The sequence below is a fragment of the Anser cygnoides genome, chromosome 11 (assembly GCF_040182565.1).
Source record: "Anser cygnoides isolate HZ-2024a breed goose chromosome 11, Taihu_goose_T2T_genome, whole genome shotgun sequence".
NCBI classification, from domain to species: Eukaryota; Metazoa; Chordata; class Aves; order Anseriformes; family Anatidae; genus Anser; species Anser cygnoides.
The window spans coordinates 9,919,980-9,944,555 of NC_089883.1; the positions used below are offsets into that span (position 1 = coordinate 9,919,980).

At 36.7% G+C, this 24,576-nt stretch overlaps 1 protein-coding gene across 10 annotated transcripts in view; it reads right to left on the bottom strand.

Annotated features, from left to right (window-relative positions):
- Positions 1-24,576, bottom strand: part of ADAMTSL3 (ADAMTS like 3) — a 202,564-nt gene that overhangs the window by 43,712 nt on the left and 134,276 nt on the right. For 9 of the 10 annotated variants that reach the window (XR_007166140.2, XM_048071863.2, XM_067003899.1 and 6 more), the window contains 7 exons: positions 18,343-18,500; positions 17,248-17,359; positions 14,395-14,533; positions 12,736-12,786; positions 8,357-8,561; positions 7,322-7,469; positions 5,814-5,898 (listed from right to left, as the gene is read on the bottom strand). Coding sequence is in view for 9 of the 10 variants with exons in the window: in XM_048071863.2 (XP_047927820.2) it covers positions 5,814-5,898; positions 7,322-7,469; positions 8,357-8,561; positions 12,736-12,786; positions 14,395-14,533; positions 17,248-17,359; positions 18,343-18,500 (898 nt within the window). In the remaining variant the exon portion in view is untranslated. Of the gene's footprint in view, positions 1-5,809; positions 5,899-7,321; positions 7,470-8,356; positions 8,562-12,735; positions 12,787-14,394; positions 14,534-17,247; positions 17,360-18,342; positions 18,501-24,576 lie in introns of those variants that run through there. The other variant, XM_048071872.2, reaches the window with a different exon arrangement.

Consider the following 24,576-nt stretch of genomic DNA (forward strand, 5'->3'; position numbering starts at 1 on the left):
TATAGGAACAGTTGTATAAGACTGACAAAAAATTGTATTTACAATCTACATACACAGTAAGCATAGAAAAATGTCAACACAGCGTGGTTGATTCTGTGGAGAGTTTATCATCTTGAGCCAACTAGTTCTTGCCAGTATACACAGAGGAAGAATCAAATACGAAAAAGGAGAACAGATGAGTGGATAGCTTGTGCGGATACTCTAACTCAGTTCATGGCATAGTCACCCAAGCTATCCTTGTGACAGACCCCAGAACAGATTGTTTCCTGTGGAAGAAAAGAATATCTCTTCTTCCTAATTCTAAGAAAAGTTAAAAGGTAAATAACTACTGCTTATGGAGAAGTCCCTGACAGACTTCAGTAAAGGACTCAGTATTCCCTGCTTCTACTGAAACCAAGGAAAACTAAAAGTGCTCACCACCTCACAGGTCTGACAACCTTTGAAGTACACAACCAGTTTGATTTTTATTGGAAGAGTGTTGTCAAAATGATGGATGGTTGTGTCCTACAGTGGTAAAAAAAATAAAAACGAGTAAACGTCATATCAGTGCAACTTAATGGGTCGTTGAGTTCAATGGCAAAGCTAACAGTGGTCAACGGCCAGATGCTTTTGATAATGAATTCTAAATGAACATCTGTGGGAAAAGATGCGAAGGAAGGATTTCTCTTACTCCAGCAGATAAACTCAGTGTAACCCTTAAATATCAGATTTCACAGTCTTCCCAAAGACAGTCATGCAAACTACCTAGGGCAGCCATGGCAAAATCACCCTCATTAAATGGAACACTTCAGCATGTGCCTGACCAAATGTATTAGCAGTCTTGAATTCTGTAGGACTGTAACATGCTCAGAGTTAAACTTGTGCTTAAGGGTTTTATTGGATCAAAGTCATTGTGCGTAGGCTTACAAAACTCTGACTTCTCTCTCCAAAAATGACTGGTTTCTGTATTAAAAAATAAAATAAAAATATAAAATATAATAAAATATAATAAAATATAAATATAATATATATAATAATATATATCAATATATATAATATATATAATATAAAATATAATAAAATAAAATAAAAATGTATAAGTATGTATATTGAATGTATATTTGAAATAAAAAATTGATGGACATTTACAGTTGAAAAGAGTTGGTCAGTGTTCTAACCACACCTAAGAGTTTACAGTCTGAAAGCAAGGAACTCTTTCTGGTAGAAGTATGACAGCAACGTACCAGAAATGTGTTAGTTTTGTATACTGTTAGCTGAATGCCTTAAAAAATTCCAAAAATAACGTATGATGCATTCTTCTGAAATCCTGTGTAACTGAAAGGCAATTTTGAACCACAGCAATCCATTCATTTAGCAAACAATTGAAGAAACTCAGAAGTATAAAGAAACTCAGAAAATTCTATCAGTTTTTTTCTGTGACTTGTAGCAAGCCTATATTATAATTGAGGTTTTCCTGCTGAATATTAGTGTCTTGGATTTTACAGTGAAGATTAAAAAAACAACAACAACACCCTAAAGTATGTTTTATTCTACCTTGGCATTTGCTAAGATAGTCATGTGACTAGCTATTAAAGTCCTTAATTATAGGTACCTTAAAAAGAAGCCAATGGAGATGGTTAAAACAACAACAACAACAACAATAATAATAAATCAAACAAGGAACTGATTGAATAGTGTGAGAGCTCCAGAGGTTGGCATTATATCTGAATTTTGAGTTCAGATTTATTTATTTATTTTTAAGATTTAATTTTCAACATATTCTCAGCCAAAGTCTGTGACACAGATCATTAAATCAAATTCCATCAACCTTGGAAGTGATATATTTTTTTATTCAGTGGCATTCACAGCACACATATGGCAAGGCTTTGGATTTGATACTTCCCTGAAGCAAATGGAAATTCACCCTTCTTTTGTTGGGCATACACTCAGAGGGGTTTCAGGTCAGGATTAAGAAGCATCAAAGCACTTGTATTATGATGTCCTGTAAATCATCATGAATTTAAAATGGATTCGATCAGATGGCTGTAATTCTGAAACTTTTCTAAGACCTTTACATTTGTAGATGAGACTACTCTTTGATAAAAAATTAAATGGAAAGAAAAAATGCAGATTGGAGTAGGCACAACTTTTCACAATTAGAATTTTTCTACAGATATTCTTATCAGGGCAGTGTCAAAATCTTATACTTCCATTGTCATCTGTGCAGGTATTAATGATGCGCACACTACAGAAGCAGTGGAGAGTATGTCCACCCTGCACTGTTACCAGTTTAACACTAAGGGAAGCATGCATTCACCTGCACACTTGGAAAAAGCCTGTGTGGGATGACCTGGAAAATAAAGCAGTAACTTAAACTACTGATGGTAAAAAGGGGACTGACCAGCCCAACCCAACCCAATCAAATCTGAACTGAAAACGTAACTCAGCACAGCCTTCTCCAGCTTTCTGAAGACTTGGAAAACATGGTGTCTCTCTCTCTCTCTTTTTTTTTTTTTTTTTTTTTCTTAATGCCTGCAGTTCTTGCTTTCAGTTAAGACAGGAAATGCCTAAATCCTGAAAAAAAGGCTGCTCTTGTGATATTTCCAGTCCAACCCTACTGCGCCAATGGGCCTGGATAAAATTTTGCAGAAGCATCTAAAATGTTGGCTGCTTACTGGGGCAGAACTTCCACAGTGCTGGCACCCTACCCCTCCCTGAGGCACCACCCTTGCCTGATCTAAGTGGAGTTGCACTGTCAGTTTTTATCAACCTTGAGTGTAATGATATACAAAATCACCAGAAAATTTTCAGAGAAGTGAAAAATGTGTTATTGTCTATCACCATGGGCACAATGGGGGCATTTCTGTGAAAATGACTGGGAAACACAATGAGCAGTAACCTTCATGAAACACACCATATTTCACCTTTACTGAGTGCAACTCCACAAACCAAGTGATTATTTTTTAGCTCGGGTTGCTGAAAAAATATATCAGCTTTCGAAGACATTTCAATTTTGTCCTAAACCATGACACGGAAAGGCAGTTGAGGTGTCTATTTCTTTAACTTATGATACAAAAAAGATGCAAAAATCTTGCTGAATCTTCTCTGCGAATCCCACTGTAACTAAGAAGGCTCGAGGGAAGAACATTTAAAATAATGATCGGTATCAACTGTCATCACATTCCACAACTGAAAACTAAAAAGGTCAGACCTACATTTTTCTTGGCCTCACTTTAAGGGCAGTCATTTTTTATATTGCTAATAATAAAAAAAAAGGAGCTTTTGAACGTTCCCTCTCTATGTAAATTCAGGACACCAACTGTGGTAGACCACAGCAGCAGCAGTATTTATCTTCCACAAGCTCCTTTTGGCATATCCACCACTTGTGAGTTCTAAAACGCAGCTGCATTTATTCTCTTATTCATTATCAACTAAAATATCACACGAAAACATAGAGAGACAGTAGTAATAAGAGGATGGACTAGAAGTTGAGACTTCGTATTGTGGTTTAAGTTTGTATGACAAGAGAATTACTAAAACTAGAAGTGATGGCATTTTACCAAGGAAATGATAAGCCTCCTGCTAGGGAGAGGTGGGCTATGAGTTATCACACTGGATCATGTGTAAATTACAAAAAAAACAAAGTGAAACATATCTAAACCAGAAGGAAATCTTGTTATAATTTACTCTGGGAGAAGTAACAACCTACTGGTACAGTTTCTTTTAAAATCCTAAACCCTGACCCAAAAATCTTACTCCAACTAGAAAAGACCGGAGCAGTTAGGGCATAAGATTTAAAGCATCTACTGAGAAACTGCTTTGTTTGCAAAGCACTGTCTACATGACCAACAGGCAATCTGCAAAAACAAATGAGGTCAGGCATCAGTTATTTCTCATTTCTCCTTACTCGACAGCTTCCTTAGAAGAGTAAAGTAAGAGCAGGTGGCAGCAGGTAGAAATAAACAAATCTGGCTGGAGCATTAGAGCCGGGTCCCAGGAGAGTCCAGAGTACCCTGACTAGGAAAGCAAGAGAACCTCAGCAGCACAGTAGAGAGGACAGCTGACTAGGGTCATCAGCAAGAAGTGGCTGGAGAAACCTTTTAGATGTGGGTGAAGATGTTTCTGGAAAATGTGAAGGAAAGATCCTTGGGACACAGTAAGAATCAGGAATGAAAGTGAGGAAGAGCTAGAATTCCAGAGTAAGTGAAGAGAAAAAAATCTAGGAAATTGCAACGCTGCAGAGCTATGACAGAACGTACACTAAGAACACATGGCTGCATTCACACTGCGAGGCCACAGTGGAATAGATCAGTCATGTCTAGGAAGGCATGAATAACTGCTTTCTTTGTGAGGAAAAGGTAAGAGGGAACCCTTTACAAAGTTTCCAGCTCAGCTCTATTATATTCTAAATATATTCTAAACTAGCATGCTGTGTCCCTGCCAGTCCTCCTTGCTTATTCTGTCAGACTGCTGCTGAAGAATCCTAAAAACCTAGAGACTACATTAGTGCACAGTTGCCACAGGATTATTTTGTAATGCTAGAGATGATTTTCTTTATTGCTTCATGCTGAATCCTCTTGAGATGTGGCCTCCTATACGTTCATTCTGATATGCTGACATTCAACAGGCACATTTGATTGCATCACTCCCTTTGACAATCACCCTTTATTTTTATAACTTTGCTACTACACTACCTGAATTCAGGGACCACCAATTTGGAGAGTGAAATAACCACTCACAGTAGGTTGACCCTTGACTTGAGAGGCTAGTGCAGGAAAAAGTTTAAAGTACAGTCACCATAACAATGCTAACACCTGTTTGGCAAGAGGTTTCCTCTGTGAGTCACTGCAGGTGTAAAGATTTTATTACTCATGATCACACCTGTTGATGCATGTGTGCCAAAAAGCAGGAATAGCTAGATGAAGGAATTAAAATAAGAGGTTATGGGGCATACTCTGCTTTCAGATACAGCAATATAAATCCAAAGTTAGATGAGCTTCAGTAAGCTTATTTAAATTATTTTAAACTGTACCTGCTACAAACAAGTACAGAATTTGGCTAAACACAACAGAGTACTGTTCAAAAACTCTCACAAAACCCTTATGGAAATATTCTACTTTCTAGAAAGTTATATACTAAATATTGAATATATTAGTTGAATATATGCATGAAATGTACACAGCGATACAAGCAACTTTGTAGATGTCCTAACATACAAGGGACAGGAACAAGCATAGCTGGATTTAGGTTATGCTTTCATTCCCAGGACACGAGTGTTGTCAGGCTTACGCTCATCAGCTTTTAAGGGACTCAAAAAATCCAGATGTTACTTCACACACACGTGTGTAAAAATGTCACAGCTTATCCCCACAGATTCAGCTAAGCTTATAGATCAGCAGGTTTTTCTCACTTCCTTTATGCATTGTTCCCCTCCCGCTACAAGGAAATCCTGGCAACCCTAAAAAGTACATTTTTAATAGAACCACTACATTCTTGAGGTAACAGCAATGTCTGGGATAAAACTGAACTTATTTACTGCACATCAGCTGAAATGCTTCCACATGCATTAATTTTAGTCTTAATTAGGTTAAGTTAAGATCCTTTTACATTGCTTGAATGATAATAGGGACACTATTAATAGAGTAGCTCTGTGTCATCCAGAACAGGAGCTCCAGAAGCAAAGCTGTTGAGACATAAAATTAGGAACAGCTCACAACACAACTCATCTCCAAGGAGGGCCAAATGTCAAAGCAAACTGCAGAGCAACAGTCATTCCAGATGATCTGCAAAATATGCTGGAAATGTTTCTGCACTCTAAAAGACAATGTACTTACGTTGGCTCTTCTGAGACTGTTCTGGTCTCTTCCATTTCATGTGCCTGTTTAAACCATGGCAATTTTGCTTCCACAGGACTTTTTTCTGGTAGAGAAAGAGAAAATAAACACCTCAGCAATTCCTCCAAAAATAAAGCAAGTAGTAGATGCTAGCATTATTCATCTTAACATTTCACACTTTACATTGCCTATTGATCTAATGCTTTTGAATAAAGATGTACTGGATAATAAAACAAAATTGATTAGGAAATTTCTTCATGATGTTTGAGCTCCATCCTGACACTATGTTTTACTAATAGGGTACCAGTAATCCAATTTTATTTCTATGTAATCTTTGACTTCTTCCCTACATCTTCCCCAAGTGCAGGCAGTTTCTGTTAAGATTGTAGCTTATATTTCAGTGTAATGGGTTATCATCATAACCTAAGTTCATAGCTGAAAAAGAAGTCAGAACAAAGCAAAAACACATTATTCTGCAGACGGAGTGGCTTCATTAGATTTTCATGTGAAATGTTATTTTTGCTAACCAAGTTAGCCAGCTTTACCAAAATTACAATTCACCATAAAAAAAAAAAATCAAAAATTCTAGCTTCTTTTATCTGTCTGAACATCCTAAACTTCTGTGATTTTTTTCTTGGGGTACTGTTAGATAGTTGAGGATGTCTACCTCCAAACCTAAGTGAAATCACAAAAGGTTCTTAGAATTTCAGTGCTGGTTTCTACCTCATGGTTTAACTCTGAAGTCTTTGTGCTTGAAGAATTGTCTGGAGTCTGAAAACATCGTGTAGAGAAACATAAGGTCATCTACAGATAACCTGCACCTTTTCTGTGTAAATTTTTATGGTGAATGTCTGAAATGTAGGGGAAAAAAAAAGAATGAAAGTAGAACCAACAAAAATTTTCCGGGCCCAGAGGGACAGAAATGAGCAAGGGACAAGACATACTACTTCCCCACCACCAGCCCAACGCATACACCTTTGTTTTTCCTTTCACCTTCATATCTACTCTTTTATGCCTTAGCAACTCTTTTAGAGAATTTGCCATTTCATTCACCAGGCATTTTATATATACAAAAATGGAGGAGAAAGAAACTAGTTCGTCTATAACTCAATTAACTGATGAAGCCCACTGAGAATGTTGACACATTTCATGAGTTGCAAACAAACAACATCCCAGATGACACATACAGACTATCATTCCCATTTCAAGTGTTACTGATCAACTCTTCCTCACCATCTTGAACTCGTTAATTCTGGTTTTCCCAGTTTGACCAAGCTGTATAGAGCTGGTTAGCATGTTCACTTCATGACAGTCTGACCACATTATCAGCAAAGAATATCAGCAGGACACTTTTCCTAGCACCAATAATTAAAATGCCTATTTCTGCCAAGACTGAAATAAGTCCTAGTAAATTCCAGCTTCTGGCATTTCTGAAAGGTTACCAGGGGCTTTTAATTCTCTTAACAAAAATGTAAAACAATAACAGACCCAGACAAAATTCCAGTTACCTCTTGGCTTGTAACACGGTATTGGCACGATGCACTCTTCTTTTATGTGAAGTTTAAGTTGTGGATTACAGCCACCGACATGCTGCCCACGGTGGTCAATACACAGCACTACTCGGTAACGTAAGCCTCGGCCACATGTGACTGTGCACTGCAGGAGACAATGTAATCATCTCATTCTCTTTCTTTTTTATTCTATTTACAAATACTGACAAAAAGCAAGTTTGAAGTACTGGTATGTTCTCTAAAGTCTTTCCAGAATTAATCAGATATCAGAGACACATGAATATGACCTTGCATTGCTAGGTGAATAAAAAAAAGGTTGATGCTGGAAAAAATGCCTAAGTTTTGGGAATACAAATGATTTCTCGGGGTTCTATAAAGCTTATCTGATTGGCAACAGTCTAAAACAGAAGGGGCTATGTACTGAGAATATGCTCTCTCAGAGTGGTCATTTTCAGTTTAAGCTGGGTCAGACGTGCTGCAAGAAATGTTTCTTCACTACATGTCAGTGATGTCATTTGGATGAACTAAGGAATTATAGAAGCATTGAGCTATCTGACTGTATCAGATAACTACAGCCAAGATAAGTTGGCTTTATGTTCTTGTTCTTATAATGAAAGGTAAGAATGCTGGAAAATTACCCTTGCAGACATGTCAGCCCCTAGACAGCCATGCCTTTAGCTATTATATGGAGTGAAAGATTACATTTATCAAGAACTGAGAGACAAACAACCTGATTGCAAAGGGGTCTGACCTCTGACTCTAATTTCTCCTCCGTGTAAAGCAAGAATTCAACAGGCATAAATAATTCTATGTGCTTTTCTCTACACAGACATGTTAACTTTTTTTTATTATCAGGCCAAGTTACTTAACACAAACTTCTCCTAGTAAGTGCTATGAATTATGCTTGCATTTTTTTTTTTTCAGTAGCCCTGAGCTCACAAATACACGGTAACATAAGAATATAGGACTTCTTTAAGAAAAACAACAACAAAAACAACAAAAAATAATGGTCCAAATTGCTTTTCAACTTACTTGAGACCATTCCATCGCCACCCATTTAGGACAATCAAACAGATTACAGGTCTGAATGACTTTGGGTTTAGGGGCATACATGCATTTCCATTCTTCCACTTGCAGAATCTCTCCATGTATGGTCTCCTCTACACACACAAAACTTCTCCTCTGAATACCACCTCCACAGGAAACAGAACATGCAGTCCAAGGGTTATGTTCCCACCTGGAAAAAGAACTCATACATATTAAAAACAATGGTATTTTTTATTCTTCTAAACTCTTTTAAAGTGCAAAATACTGATTCCAACTTGAGTGTAATTAAAGCTCACTGATACTTTGTTGCTTGATTCTTACCACACACTGAATATAAATACATTGAATTAGACTTAACTTGCATTATTCCAGACTTAAATTCATGTGCAAAATGAGAAGACAAAGAACTATAAATTTAAGTGAGTTTCCCAAAATAACTGAATGTCTAATTCTCACATATATGTTAAAGACCTTAAATATACCGAGTTTGATTACTGGAATGATTTTCTTGCGAATAGTCTACATCACCTAAAAAGAATATTTTTCACAGTTAATTTACATGGTCACATGTACTTTTCTTACCATTGTCAGAGACCACACTTGAGATTATATGAAGTCCAAAGACAAAGACAGAACTGGCTGTGCTGACTGAGGTTGTTATTACCCACAGTTGCTCATTGCTGCCCACATTATGCAGACTACCCTTAAAAAATCTGTTCATGAAAGAATTTTTATGGCAATTCTAATACTTTGGACAAAATCAGCTATTTCAGCTCAAACTGTCTTCATCCATAGGATCCTGAACAAATTAAATTGCGACGGGTACCATTTGGCTGGTCACCACTGCAGTTCTGCAAGAGTTTTCCACCCACATTAAAATGCCATTGAATGAGTTTGTATTCATACTTTCCAACTTGTTTCAAGTAAAAGGCAGCTATTCATCCATTTCAGCCACTTCAGCTAACCTAGTTGATTTCTCCTGAAGCAGGGAGATACAGAGATTAAGGAAAACTCGTACAGCCCTGCCAACAAGTAGGGCTGTGGGGTAGTAGCCTCCAACAGAAGGATGAAAAACAACTTGGTTGTGAGGGAATGTCTTCAGAATGGACAATTATGCACAGTCTTAGACCTAGCTACAGTAAAGATGGAAATTACTGCATGTTCTGGATTAAGAAGATGGATGTTTTTAGGTTACAAGCTTTGTTTCAGTTATTTTTTTGTCTTAGCATAAATGTACATTTAAGCAACCACTTTGCAACAAAAATTAACCTCAGTGTTCCAGCTCTTGCCACTTTTACACATTACAAGCATCTATATCCTTTGTCTATAGCTTCCACTCAGCCCCATAGGATTTTTTTCACCCTTCACCTCCTATCTCTTGCTTTCTTTCCATCAACTACCCAAACTAAAACCAAAACTATGGGAAATGGTTGAGTTCTGCAGCACATTTTACAGTACATCAATGCCTTGTTTAGAAATATTTCATACTGACAATCACAGGGGCTCAGAAAGGATCATAAGAAAAAAACATATCCATTATGAAAAATGAACACAACTACTACAATACCCCTCCAAAATCAATTCATCAAGACTAACTATCATAGAGGAAGTCAGAATTTTGGAGTAGATGAGACAGAGGCCTATAAATCAAAGGCAAATTTAAGTAATTATTACCCATTTTCTATGATGGTAGGTAAATCAAGGACACTTCCTGTTTTAAGCAACTCTTTAGACTGCCTATAAAAACATATTAATCATGCTTAAGGTCAACAGAAGAATGAGTATGAAACATACAGCAAGCCATGGAACATTAACCATAGAATATATACTCAAAACCATTCAGAATAAGGCTAAATGCCTAAATATCAATATCATATCACTAGTGCAAAATACATTTGAAGAGGAACAACTACACTTTTCTTTCTTTGATTTAAATGAATGACCAGTGTTAAGTCATTTTCTTCCCCAAAAAGAAAAAAGAAAAAGGAAAAGTCAGGAACTAACGAGCAATTAACTGTTCAATGAATTAGCAGCTCATGGATTTATATATATAAGGCTCACTGTGCTATATGTAATATTAGCCTCACAAGTGTTTATAGCATAAAGTTTTATAGTTGTTTTTCTTTATCTCATCAGTTTCGAACACACTCCAGATCCCATACTCCCATAAGCATTTTCAAGATGGAGTGAGGTCCATGGCTACTGGGGAAAAGGGGGGTCTTGGGCAAGCAGTCAAGGAGATACTTTCCAGAACCCACAGCTGTCAAGGGATCCTCAACAGTCCAACAAGTCTGAAATAAATGGAGGCATTCCAAAAGCTTTAAAAGAAAATTTTCATCCTGGGAAATTTTTCTATTTATTTCAAAAGAATTCTCCATCTGTAAAAATATTTCAGTGGGGCATTTACAACTCTAGCCACAGGAGAACTCTTTCAAGATCTTGCGGTGCGCACCATGACTTTCCCACAACTTCCTCATGTGAATGGGAAAGTAGTGGTAAATGCCACAGGACTGCAAGGCAGCCCTGCACATGGCCCTTGTGTTATGTAGGAGGTGTGATGTATGACTGCTGGTCAAGGTGAGGGAGCCTGTACAGCTTTGCTCAAGTATATCTACAACACTGATTTTCTGCCTGCTTCGCAAGAACAGTTTTGAGTTAGCATGTGAACAGGTAAGAAAAGAGAAAGCAGAAGGAAAATGTGGAAAGAGCCCAGCAGAACTGATGCAGACTAATGCATTGCAATTACTTTACAGGCAACAGCACAGAGAAGGCACACCGTGCTACGCTGAAGCAAGACTTGTGTCCACACTGAACCAGATTCACATCATGATGCAAGTATACAAACTGTTTCAGCTGCTGTTTTCTTTCAGTAATTCCAAAAAGATAAGGTGTTTTTACATCTCTGGTGTGTTTCTTTAGGTGCCCTCCCAATGGAAGGAACACAGTGAATCAGCCTGCCCCATTTCCTCTCTTTCCATCCTGATGGCATCAACATTGCACCCTGCTTGGCTGTCTGCTGCTATTTTAGAGTTCTTACTCCTGAGCACTGCCCTATCAGGAAGACCATGATACCTTCTGACAGTACACACTGAGGTGCTGAAATGAGGTGGGCCTTCATCTGCAGTTCTCAATGTTTGAAAACAGAGAACCTGCCACAGTTTTATCACAGGCATTATCTATCTCACCACAGTATCATGCAAACGTGCTGAGCACAGTAAAGCATAGAAAGGGGATTAAATTTCTCTTCTAACTGGTCTTCAAGCTCTGAGTGGTTCAGAAGATAAAATACTTGTGTAAATAAGTTGTGCTGACTTCCAGAGGATATGCGAAGCACAAAGGAACTGAAATTGGCAGAAGCAATGGAAGGAGAGAGAGACAGAACAATTATGGAATTTTACAGGATAAAGCTGTAAAGGAAAAAATCTCAATTTATGTATGAAAGCCAAAATACATCACAGGACAGCAGATCCACAGCAAGCGTAAATTGTTACAGAAATAAACTATGGCCATTTATATCAGCTGTAATCAGTAGCTCCAGTGAGCCATGCAAATCTATGATTTCATTCGTATTACTTCATATCTTCACTCCTTTAGAAAAATATACATTATTCATTTCCTGGTATACTAGATCAGAGCTTCAACTGGGATAAATACACATCTAACTCCATTGACTACAATTCTTTGCATTAATAGTAAGTCTAGCTCAATGCTTTTTTAGTCCTGACGTCCTTCACAAAACATTTAAACCTTCCAGAGAAGCTTTACAATCCCATGATTAACGCAGGTGAAAAAAATAAAATGCAACAAACTGTGCTCTGATGACAATTTTAGGCAATAGACATTCAGACAACTCAGTATCTTTAAAATGTTGTGTCAGCCTTGAAGTCACTAAATAGAAGGTAGGTCTAAATAATAAAAAGTAAGATCTTTCAAGTGAAGAGGAAGTGAAGAGTCCTTTAACATAGGGAGACCAGATGTATAAGTGAATATATTCACTGCTTACATTTTCAAACTAAAACTCTTTCAGTAAAAGAATCCATGCATGCATTTTAAAAGAGATGCTCTTCTTGACAGTACAACAGGAGGAGGTGGTTAGGGGAACAACTCTTTATTCTAAAGTCTTTTAAGTCGATGTTTCCAAGAAGAGCATATTAAGCTTTTACTGTTAAGCTAATTGTCCAGAGCATATTGAAATAACTCATAAGCTTCAAAACTGAAGTACAAGACTGTTATACGCTTGCTCTCCTGTACAACAACAACAACAAAAATAGAAGATGATTTTCCACAATCTTAGTACTCAAAAAGTATATTTGCAGTCAAAACTGTGCTAACACTGACACACATGCTATTCTGATTATACATACCGAGGAAGTGGCTGGAAGTGATCATAGGGCATGATTTCTTTAAATCCATCACTGTCAACAAAATAAATATTGCATGATTATTTTTCATACCCAAGACTATAAACTAAGTACATACTCAACATGATCATGCTTAAAGTAAGCAATTTCCAACGTGAAATGATGGAATCTTACATTTATTATATTACCCCTGTAGCCAGCAATGACTGGTATAATCTTAACTGTTCTGCAGGGATAGAGAACTATTCACCACACAGTTTCTTCATTTCATTCCACCAAAAAAAAAAAAAATAAGGAACCCTTCAGCAGGATCACTGAAAAATAAAATCCTCTATCTGTGCTACTTTATTAACAAGAAAATTCTCACACATCTGTGATGAAGGCCTGTGAAGAACATGAGTAGCAGTAAAATAAATGCACTGCAGGATTAATTCTAGATAGGTCTGAATGGTGCTTTAGCATCCTTCTAGAGCTGTTTACTGTGAATTGCACAGCATAAAGCCTTACTTCCAATGCTACAAAATATGTTATTATATCTAGTAGTACTTCCCTTTTTCTGTCTATATAAACTAAATGTGAAAGGAAAAAGTTAATTACACTTCCTTCTCTAATTTTCCCATTCCAAGTTTTTAACATTTGGCAACCACAGCCATTAAGCATTACTGAAGTCTTACCACTCCATAGAGTGATCAACTCTCCAGGAAAAAATGTTGAAAGCCTGCACATCTATAACTATTAGAGGTCACTATCAATGATTATGTTCAACAGGAATGAAAGGAAATGGACAGTTTAGCTATAGGAAATGAAATCCATTGAGAGTGTTTCCTTTTCTTCTTGCATATAACTCTAGTTCGGCCAGCTGGCATATTAATGTGAGGTTCTGGGACTTGATACTGCTATGTTATTTTAAGATTCTTTAGCACAGCCAGGAAACCTCACCAGACAATCCAAAAGTTAGTTTGAAATACTGTAGTGCAATTTAATACAATTTATATATACTGTAGCCTTTATAATTTGGCAATAATATCCTGTGGCATTTGTACCAAAAATATATTTATTTTGAATGTTTTTTTTTTCTATTCTTAATGTAATAGTAATAACACCAAAAACAACACAAAAAACACACACACACAAACAACAAACCACCACCAACAAATCAACAGAAGCCCCAAACTATTGTCAATACCATGGTACAAATGAAGAATGAGATTTTTTGTTAGGCGTATGAATAAACCAAGATAAACCACAAAGCTTGTATGATGACTGAGAACTAGAGCTACTGCCTGTCTTTAATGAAAAATTCTGAATAGCAGCATCGATAAAACTGAAAAACAGATAAACAATCACTCCTTCTCACAAAACCTTACAAAATCTTCATGCTAGTGCCTTAACTGTCAGCATAATAAAGAAGGTATAATTAGCCCTTCAACAAAGACAAACTGATATTTGCAATATCTATGCAAAGCAAGGTCTCCTGCTGTACAGCACTTAAGTGGCACAAACCCATTGATAGTGGTGACAGACGTCAGCCTTTAATGTATGCAATAATCAACCAAGACTGAGTAGTCTTAAAGGTGAAAAGAACCAAAATCAAATATATACGCCTGCTAGTTCCTTAGTAACTGTCTATAGCACACACTTACATTTATTTCTCATACAAACCTAGAAGGACAGGGATCCATGTTGCATTCTTTTAGCTTGGGCTTCGGTTTCTTATTTTCTGGATAATAATGACAATAATGATCGGGAACAACACGCTTCAGACGAATATCCATACATTCAGCGGAATTAAGCTGATAACCTAATGCAGAAGCAAAGATAAAATATGGTAAAGGAGATAAATTAAAGCAGATTTTGTTGTTGTTTCTTGTTGTTTGTTTTCCCTTCTCAAACAATTTGCTGTCCATTTAGTTAATTTCCAGTGTTACTTTTCCTTGGTTTGCTTTCAGACAAGGAAACACTGCACAGGAACTTGCAGGACTATATCTTCATTTAAGGTTATTCAATATAACAGTGATGTTAACCTAGCCTAACACTAGATGAGACTGACACGTTACTGTAGTAATACTGTAAGGATACAAGTAAATGCATACATATTTTTGTGACACAGGTATACGTGTAAATGTAGCTCACCTATCACAAGGTTGAGCCTACAAAGTCATACAGTTTTACTACGCATTCCACAATTCCCCCAAGGAGGAGTTACCAGATATGTTAATAAGAGCCTTATTACATGACCATACATGCTAAAAAACAAACAAACAAAAAAACCACCAACTTAAAACAGAAAGACAGAGGAATTGAAGAGGAGATCCAAATCTTTGTTAAGTTAAACCACAGAAAACCAAGAAATAGTTTCAAGAACATTCCTAGTTGAAGAGCCAACAAAAGAAAACTTGAAGTAACTACTTGGTGAAAAAAAAAATCTATGTGGAAAGACTGGTTAACAGAAGGGATCTGAGTTTTATAAACCACTAGGTTTCTTTTTTGGCTAAGAAAAAAAGACTCATTCAGAAGAGCTGACTTGGACTTAAAATGAGGAGAGGAGGAGGATGTTCTGGTATGCGCAATGAAAAAAAAAGTCTGAAACCACAAGAATGAAAATCCAAATGGAGTCAATAAACTAACAGTGCAAGTGCCAGTGTCTACTGAAATTGCTATAGTATCATATATCAATGGCTTCATTTCTGTGTCTCTTGGCTGATTCAAAGTGTCATCATGCTTGAGGGTGATAACCATAAAGAAGAACTAAACAGTTCCAGTGCTCAGAGCATTTTCCTGTTCTTGTAAGTACTGAAAGTACCCAGGAGATATGCCACTTGCAAACAAGATTAATACAATTTTTAAATGTTCTTGTTCATTCAAGCTTGACTGTGCTTTCTGACATGTCCCTGTCACACTCCCCCTTCCCACACATGAAGATTACAGAACTAAATGTAGAAGAATTCAAGTGAGGAATGGTGGTGCAGTGATTCCAAGCCTCTGTTATGAGGAACTTTTTCTTGTAGTGCCAGTGAGAGATGCCAAACACACAATTTGGATACCAAAATGGCATTAGACAACAGGTTTAATCAGGCAGCTGTAATACAACTTCCCTGCATGCCTCAGTAATATGCCATTCCTAACACTGCTGCTTTCATGGGTAAGCAGTAGCTTGGTTTTGCGCTTTTTCACTCACTGGCCTCTCTCAGGACTGCCATCAAGAGTGTCAAGCTCTGTTGATTAAGACACAAGCTTCATATTGTAGACATGCAGCCAAAAGGCCACAAAGTAGGGCACTAAAAACAAGGACTAATTTCAAAGAGATTGACATATGTCTAGAATTTTCAAACCGTAATACTGGTCTGAATAAGGCCATATTTGAGCCGGTAACTTTGTGTTTACATGCAGTCCTCAAAAATAATTGCGAAGCTTTATACTTCTTGCCTTGTCACATAGATTAGGTAAAATTCATAAGTACTATTCATTGGAAGCATCAGAGAATATGTATTGCCATTCACACATCTAGTAAGTATCCCAATTCAAATTCATGAGACCAAGTATCTTTTAAGATACAGTAGTTTCATGTGGAACCACACATTTATATTGTGTGTTTCAGATTAAAGTAAGGTGCAAGTGCCAAAATAGATGGTCCATCAAAAGATCCCCAGACTCTTTACCTGTGCCTTAAACATCTTTGATGCTTTTTACTCATGTCCCAAGTAATTATTTAAACCATGTGTGTACTCTCCTCGAAAATTATTACACCAGTATCGCTACAGGATCTCTCAGTTTGTTTTTCAGGTGACCTGGGTAATGCTGGCTGAACTGAAATAGCTATCTGTGATGTCAAAAACTCCTCGCAACACAAGGCCATGTTTCTTTCAGAACGAGATATGACAAACAGGGGACTTGGCTGGATAAGCAGTAGCAAAGCAGACCGGCACTTCACCAAAGCATTGTATAAACTGTAGTGTTTAAGCCAGGAGTAGAAGCTACAACATATTACCTTCTGCTCTAACTACAGTCATGACCACATGTCTAGGATCAGACAGCCACAGGTGTCGATAGTAGCTGTCCCTTAAATTCTATTTATTATTCTGCTTTCTGTGTAACTAATTTCTAAACTAAGTGTTCTAAAACTCAACCTCATGTCCACCACCGTGGCTAGAAATGCCGTCTTTTACTCTTTGAATTATCTTTATTTTCTCTTTGTATTTCTTTGTTTACTTTCCTAAAATATCTTTTAGGAATCAATATTTTCCACTCTGAATGTCAATTCTTTATATCTTAATCAAAGATCTTACTCAAGTGATCATTCCTAATGAAAGTATGACTTCTGGTAATAGAAGATGAAAAACTTTTCTCATACTAACTGAACCAACTTACCTGCTACTCTGGCATGTACTTTTCTGAAGAACTACCAGTGTGCAAAGAAACACAAACATTTCAAAGAATAAGATGTAGATGAAAGTTGTAGATTAGCCACTTTCAATTTTCTCCTGTAAACACTCTTGAAGAATTGCCATTACTTACCTCCTCCACATGTCACTGTACAGGGGAAGAACTCAGTTTGTCTCCACTGATGACTGATAGGTTGATAGAAAAAGAACTGAACCACACTTTCTTTGGATCCAGAGTACCTGGTCTAGAGAAATTTCCATTACAACACATGTGTATATTGTACTCCACTGTTCATGACATTTCAAAACATAATTTATAGGTAACTACAGTGCAGACAGTAATACGACAAGAGGCATAAAACCTCTAGAAATGCCAGAGTAACAGTAAATTTAAGTTTCCAGTGGTCAAACTCTTGTACATTACTTTGTTTTTCAAATTTTTCAAGGTACTAATATGACTATTTGATTATCAATCCTTGCTTGGCAAAGTTCCCAGTTGTATTCTTCTGCCTAATCTCTTTATCAGCAAAATATTAAAAATTTGCTGGAGGGGAAGTCTAGAACTGACCTAAACATACTAGTTCATATTTAGGCAGGTATTACTGCACATTTAATATCAAAAGTGCAAAGTAATAAAACATTACTGAAAGCCAATTTCTACAGCAAAACAGATAAAGGCAAGTGGCATGATAATACTGAAATACATGCCATTTCCAGTGGAAAACTGTATGACTACCTCCCTTTGGCAGTTATTGATACATTTCTACTTTAAAAAATTTGCACATATATGATACAAGACATCGATATGTGATCTGGGTATAAGAGAATTAGAAGCAGTAGTTGGATCAGCAATTTCTAAAGGAGATTTTAGGGTGCTGCTGGAAGCAATGTTCAGATTCAGTAGGTGGCAGTCTTCAATTGGATTAACACCAATCCAGTGCACAGGACTATGCTGTTACTCTTTCAGTAGTATTTAAAAGAAAAGTCCTGGACATTTTTCCATTAAAGATGCCATAGTACTTTCTACCACACTAAAAGTGTTAACCTCATAACATTTTAATTTGTCTGGATATGTTTACTATAAATTAATTCTGGGCTTTAATTAGGATTTCTTATTTGCTATATAAAAGATTTTGTTGTATTACTATAACCTGATGGACAGCCGCCTACTCTGTTACATATACTTGCAATATGTTAGTAGACTTATACATACATACACACATCGCACCTTCATAATGAAATCTGCTCCAAGAGGTCCTTGGATCTTTATGATTTCCCTGTCTGTACTCTTCTGAAATTCAACAGTTGTATTTTCTATTACAAATGTTCCAGGAGCATCAAAACTGTGTTCTCCTTTTTCTCCTTGTAGTGTCTTTGACTCTATAACTAGGGAAGAAACATGCAATTTGTAAATTTAAACAGGATATTTTCTCTTTTCAAGGAACTCAGAAAGTATTGTTTGTAACTCTGCATTGCAAGAAGTAGCAGTATAAGTGCATTAAAAGAATATACAGAATATCTGTGAGAACGTTAGACACTTCAGACTATAGGTTGATGCATGATTGCACGTGTCAACACAGGATCATAATAATCCTTCATACCAAAAGCACTTCTAAGACAGTTTTTCCTAGAACAAGCGCTCGACACAGTTATAAAGCAATACATTCAGCAGGACATGCTTAAACTCACAAAATGGATAGAACCAATACACAGAAAAATAACTTATACTTGATGCAACTCTAGAGTAGCGGTTTCAGCAATCGGTCTCCAGAGAAGCCTGAATGGCATCAAACTCACTGCTCACCTCAATACTTTTATCACTCTACCCATTGCAGAGGTCATAAACTTAACTCAAAATATTTCCCATGTTAGCAAAAAACAAGGCCAGGAGGTCAGTAGCTGCAGCAATGCCTGATGTATGTCCCTTTCTCTGAACAGGTGGTGATGAAAACCCTTTTTGTGCTGTTCTGCATTCCTTGGAAACAGATTAAACTAACAGACCACAACCTCCAGAAGACAGATGAAGGATTTTAGGATTGAGTCATTTCCAGCAAACTGACTGAACTATAAGCTGACAAAGCTAAAGGAAGATACTCATAAGGAAGGCAGAATTTCTGGGGTCTGCATAATACAGTGTATGTGTACAGCAAGACATGACTTGAAATACACTGGTCTGGTAACAATCCATCAAGGCAGTTTATGAGAAAGGCATGGACTACATATTACTATAAATAAGCTCAAAAAGTGTTTTTTTTGTTTTTTTTTTGTTGTTTTTTTTTTTTTAATAATTTTAAGTGAAGCTGCTGTTTCACCAACTTGTGATCATTTTAATTTATGGATGCAAGGACTGCTCTGTTTATAGCTCTACTAACTTTGCAGCTACAAATCCAAGAGTTCAGGTGCCACAGACTGACATGTGGGTCAGTGGTCAATGTGGCCACTCCAGTACTACTCTGCAGGATTTTATCCACGTCAGGTGAATGCTGGCATGGGAATCTCACCTGAAGATTCCACCTTCATCAGGACTACTAGCAATGGGCCAACTTTATGTCTGCTGTATCACTGATTTTTCCAGCTAGCCACTTAGTCTATACTTTCATTATGTTGCATAAAGGAGAGCAGACTATACTACTATAAGCCTGTCATGGATAAAGGTGTATCAGAATGGAGTAGTTTCATACCAATAAATACTGTACAGGCAGGACAAAAATAGAAATACTAATCTAAAGCATTTTTATACTTTGTTCAAATATTGTAAGCTTATATTGTATAAATTATGCAGACACGGTTACAGTGACCTAATGCAGTTTACAATATATAATGTGTGTAGACGTATCCCCAGAGACAGGATCAGATAAATTAGTCTTTCTTTAGTGACTCCTCATTTTTCTTCCTCAGCCCACAATGGCCAGTTCTCCCAACAACTACTCATTTCTCGACAGAGTTACAGTTATTTTGCAATGAAGAGCATTCTTTTTTTTTTTTTTCTTCTAATAAAGGCTTATAAAATCACTAATGTGGGCAAAAGATATTTGCATGACATTGAAAGAAACCCCTTTATCCCTTTTCTCTTCAGATTGATTTATGAAACGAAGTAGAAGAATGTAGAATAATGTCCTTAAAATAAGGAAGGACTCATTTCATTTGATCACAGCCACATGGCCCCTTATCAATGGAAGAATAAAACAACCAGTTACAGGAAAGGACAAACTGGAAAGCAGTAGCTGATCTGTGATCAGCAGCTTAATTAAATATATATATATTCCTATAGTAATTAAAAGTTGCTTAAAAAAAACCCAAAAAACCCACCAACACACCACCAAAGTTATGAATCAGACTCAAGAACTGTTTCTATGATATCTGATACTGAATACGAAATTAAGAGTTTCTCCTTGTACTTTGTACCAGAACCCATGATACAATCTTACAAAGTAATGAGAATGGAAAGTTTTCCAGAAGACATATAGAAAGACCTGCAAACCAAAACCAAAACCAAAAAACAAACAAACAAACCAAAAACAATCAAACATACACACACAAAAGAATCATGAAAAATCAGAATAAGGTACAACCAAACAAATTCATTGTTTATCAGCTTCACCAAAAGCAAAGCAGTGCAAGTACAACAGGAAAAAATAGGCCCAACACTTCACCTAGACAGGAATATACCCAAGTGTATTTCTGTAAGTTGTATAAGTAGTTCACTGATTTCCTTAAGAACAAGTAAATACTCAGCAGCATTTACAACTGATGTGAGATACTGCAGTTTGCCTTTTGGGGACTTGGTGGACACCTACATAAATGCATTAAATTTTGCTTTGAAGTCATCTGAAATACCACAGATACTTTCAGAATTAGGGGATATCTTAAGTGATAAAATCAACCCCCCAGTAATTCTGAAGAATGGCATATTGCTCACGAGCACATATAACTCCTAGATCTTTCAAGAAAAATAGCTGCAGTACAGATGTCATCAGAAATTCACAAGTTCTTCCAAATCAGAACTAAAATACTGAATGCCTCCCCACAAAAAAGGTTTGGGCAATTCAACCTAGCTCCCTAATGAAGCAACATAAAAAAGAAGAAAATGATTCAAGAGATTCACAGCCATTTTTTGATACAGTTTAAGGAAGTCTTCAGAATGCAGTAGGCTCTACTGTAATGAAGTCAACTTACAGCACTACGCAAAGGTTGTTTCACAGAAGCTGCTTGTAACATGACTTGGAACAACACAATTTTGCTCATGATTTCATGAATAATGAGTTCACAGAAAAATGGAATAAGGCAATGCTGACTGTAAAAAAAAAAAAGATACGATACTTAGTAAGATAAGCATCATTTTAATGAATAGTTAGAAATAACCTATTAAGCACTTTAAAGTGCTAGATCTTGACAGTCAGCTTATTTTATCCTGTCTCATGGAAGAGATACAGAGTTTTGCAATTTAACCCAAAGGAAAAGGACCAAGTTTTTATCTCCTAATCCTGTTACTGAAATCAAATACAGAGGTACTCCCTTAAAAACTCTGCAGGAGAAATCAAAATTAAAGATATACTAGATGTAGTTTTTAAATAAAGGACTGTTAAGGAAATTGTAAAAAGTTAACATAAAATCTGTCATTTTTGCAGGAAAAGGCTTTGGAGGACCATCTAGCCATGAAAGCGTTGTCATTCCTTGTAAGAAATCCCATACTGTCTTACCACAAGGTTTTTACTTTCTCCTCTGTCTACACTAAATGTGAAGTGGAGAGTTACTACTCTGCCCGTACTTACTGTGACTGGACTGTGGCTGCCTCCAGGGCATCTTCTCCACAAGAAGCCAACCCTCTAGAAATTGATTTTAATAAACAGGTAGAAATGCTCAGCTCTATGTGACAGAGACTTTATGCTAGAGGCATACCTATGCCTAAATAACGTCATTAAAATGTCTGTCATGCTCAATGTAATGTCACAATTGTATAATACAGCCTATTATTCATCGAGGTTAGCTATCACAACACAAGTGAGAGGTTAAAATAGCAGAAAAGCAATGGTACCTTTGATTTTGAACCTGGAGCTCTTAGATGAGCTCAAGCTTATCTGAAAGGAACCTTTTAATGTGTTATAATTACACTCTTTCTCCAACTACCTTGTATTTTTACTACTTTACAGTTATTTAATTTCGACTAGATAATTTATGTTAAGAGCATCTCTTTTTACATGCAATGAAAACATATTCTGAATGCTGCACTCCAAGAGCATCTTTACTGTCTTCTTAAGTTCTTCTAAAACACAAATAGGGAGCACGCCCAACATAGACAGAGATGCCATTCTAGAGTAAATTAACTTCCTCAGAAAGCACCAACATTATTCCAGATTTTTAAATATTAGGTTCCACTATTCTATGGAATAACAAATTCTATGTATATGTTATCCTATATATAACAAGGGTCACATACATGGCTAGAAGGAAGTTTAAAGAATGATGCTTCTACAAAATGACTTTTCCTTGGTCATAGGGTAGGAATCTAGTGATGAGTCAACTGTACTTTGTCAAAGAGGAAAAATAATTCCCTGGGAATCGAAGTTCACCATTGTCTAATGCATTTAGATTAGAAACAAACAGATATAAACAAATCACAGAAAAAGCAACAAATATTTAGATGATTACTACACATATTTGTTTGTTGTTTTATGACAGGTTTTTTTTTTTCCCTGACAGCATTACAAAAATATCCTGAACTCAGCATTCTTGGATTAAGCTTTTGTAAGACTTGACCCCAAACTTACACTGCTTAACATTAAGTATTAATTCATGGTGTGTGTTATTCTGTCATTTTATTGAATAAGAGTCAAATCGGCGGATCTCAAGTACCTCCAACTTCACGTAAAGTCAATAGGATCCTCAGGAGTATAGGACTCCTATGAAACTAGAGTTTCAGAGTTTTACTTCAGCGGTAAGGTTCCCCATTCTAAGTTAGTGAAACATTTCCTTGGGTCTTTAGGACTCCAGACGTGTAGGACAGGGAATTCTCCTGACTAATCACCTGTTTCTAACAAGATAATCACAGGTGCCAAAGACCTAGAACAGTCTTACTTTGTGTTACTTCCCCTGCCAGGATTAAAAAAATAAAAATAAACCCCTATGAAAATTTCTTACCAGTTGTAGCTGGAAGATACACTGCAAAAGCCTCCCACTCTTAGTGGCAGGCAGGAGTACAGCAGAGCGGCATGGGGAACTCACTGCAGATCTCCCACTGTGTCTAGGGATGCATGGAAGAATTCCAGGGAAACAGCTCCTGCTCCCAGTGCAAGGAGGAGCAAGTAATGTTGCTGCTCAAAAGCTCTCTTATGGGTGCAATTTATTCGTACATAGTACAAGACAGGGGCCCAAAATAAAACAATTAATTCTTTCGAAAACACAAGCAACATTGTCATCCCCTTAGTAACTGTCAGAAGACAAAGCAGTGCATAGATTTATAGCTAAATATTGTCAAATAATGCAAATCACTGAAAGTGAAGAAGAAATTGACAAAAAGAGGAAAAGAGTTTCAGTTCTTTTTAGTGAAATTTAACCTCCCTAAGTTCATGAACTCAGTTATCTAGCATTAGCCACTTGTAAAAATATTCACTTCTGGTTTTCCTGTTTCTTCTGCTGGAAGATTAATTTCAGGGAACTTTCAGTCTTTCTTTTGATTATAACGCTCTTAAAAAAACTGATCAAAAAGCTATAATATAGTCCAAACCAAAATGAAACCAACACAGTGAAATATTTCATTCATAGCCAGTTTTATACAAATTATTTGGTTCTTTTCCACAAAATAATTCACAAAACCCAAGCAGATGGATGTAAGAGGGACCTATTTGTTAAAAAAAAAAAAGGCAAAAAAGTACCATCAAAGTAACACCCATGCTCTCTGATGACACTGTTACTTATGTTAAGTTGTCCATAAACATAAACAAAATACCAGCTACAAAGAAATAATAACTCTTTCCTAAAACATAAGCTGCTGATTGCAAAACAATGTTTGGAGCATTTATTTGTTTCAAATCTGTTATGCACTACAGCTCCAACCAGATTTCCATTTTTGATTAATCCAGCAGCTGTGCTTCCCTGGAACAAGAGCAGATCAGAAAGCCCAGGATGAAGCACAAAAGAACACAGGATAAAGGGAAAAGTGCCAGACACTCCATAGTGCTCTTTGAGCGTTTGCTATTGCTGCTTTTACTTGAAGAGCAAACACAAACAGGCAACAGGAGGCAGTATAAAATTCTGCAGTAAATAGTCTCTGCCTCGCCTGGTAAACTCAGCTCCTTACAAGCCAGGAAGAACATGTCTGACAAATGGAGCTTGAAATTATAAGTGATTATTTTTGAAATTCTGCCTTTACTTTTACTTATACCAACATATTGTCACTGAAGCCCATGAAGTTGCAGACCAAAGATCACTTTGGTCAAATCAGATTGAAAGTGACAAACACCAC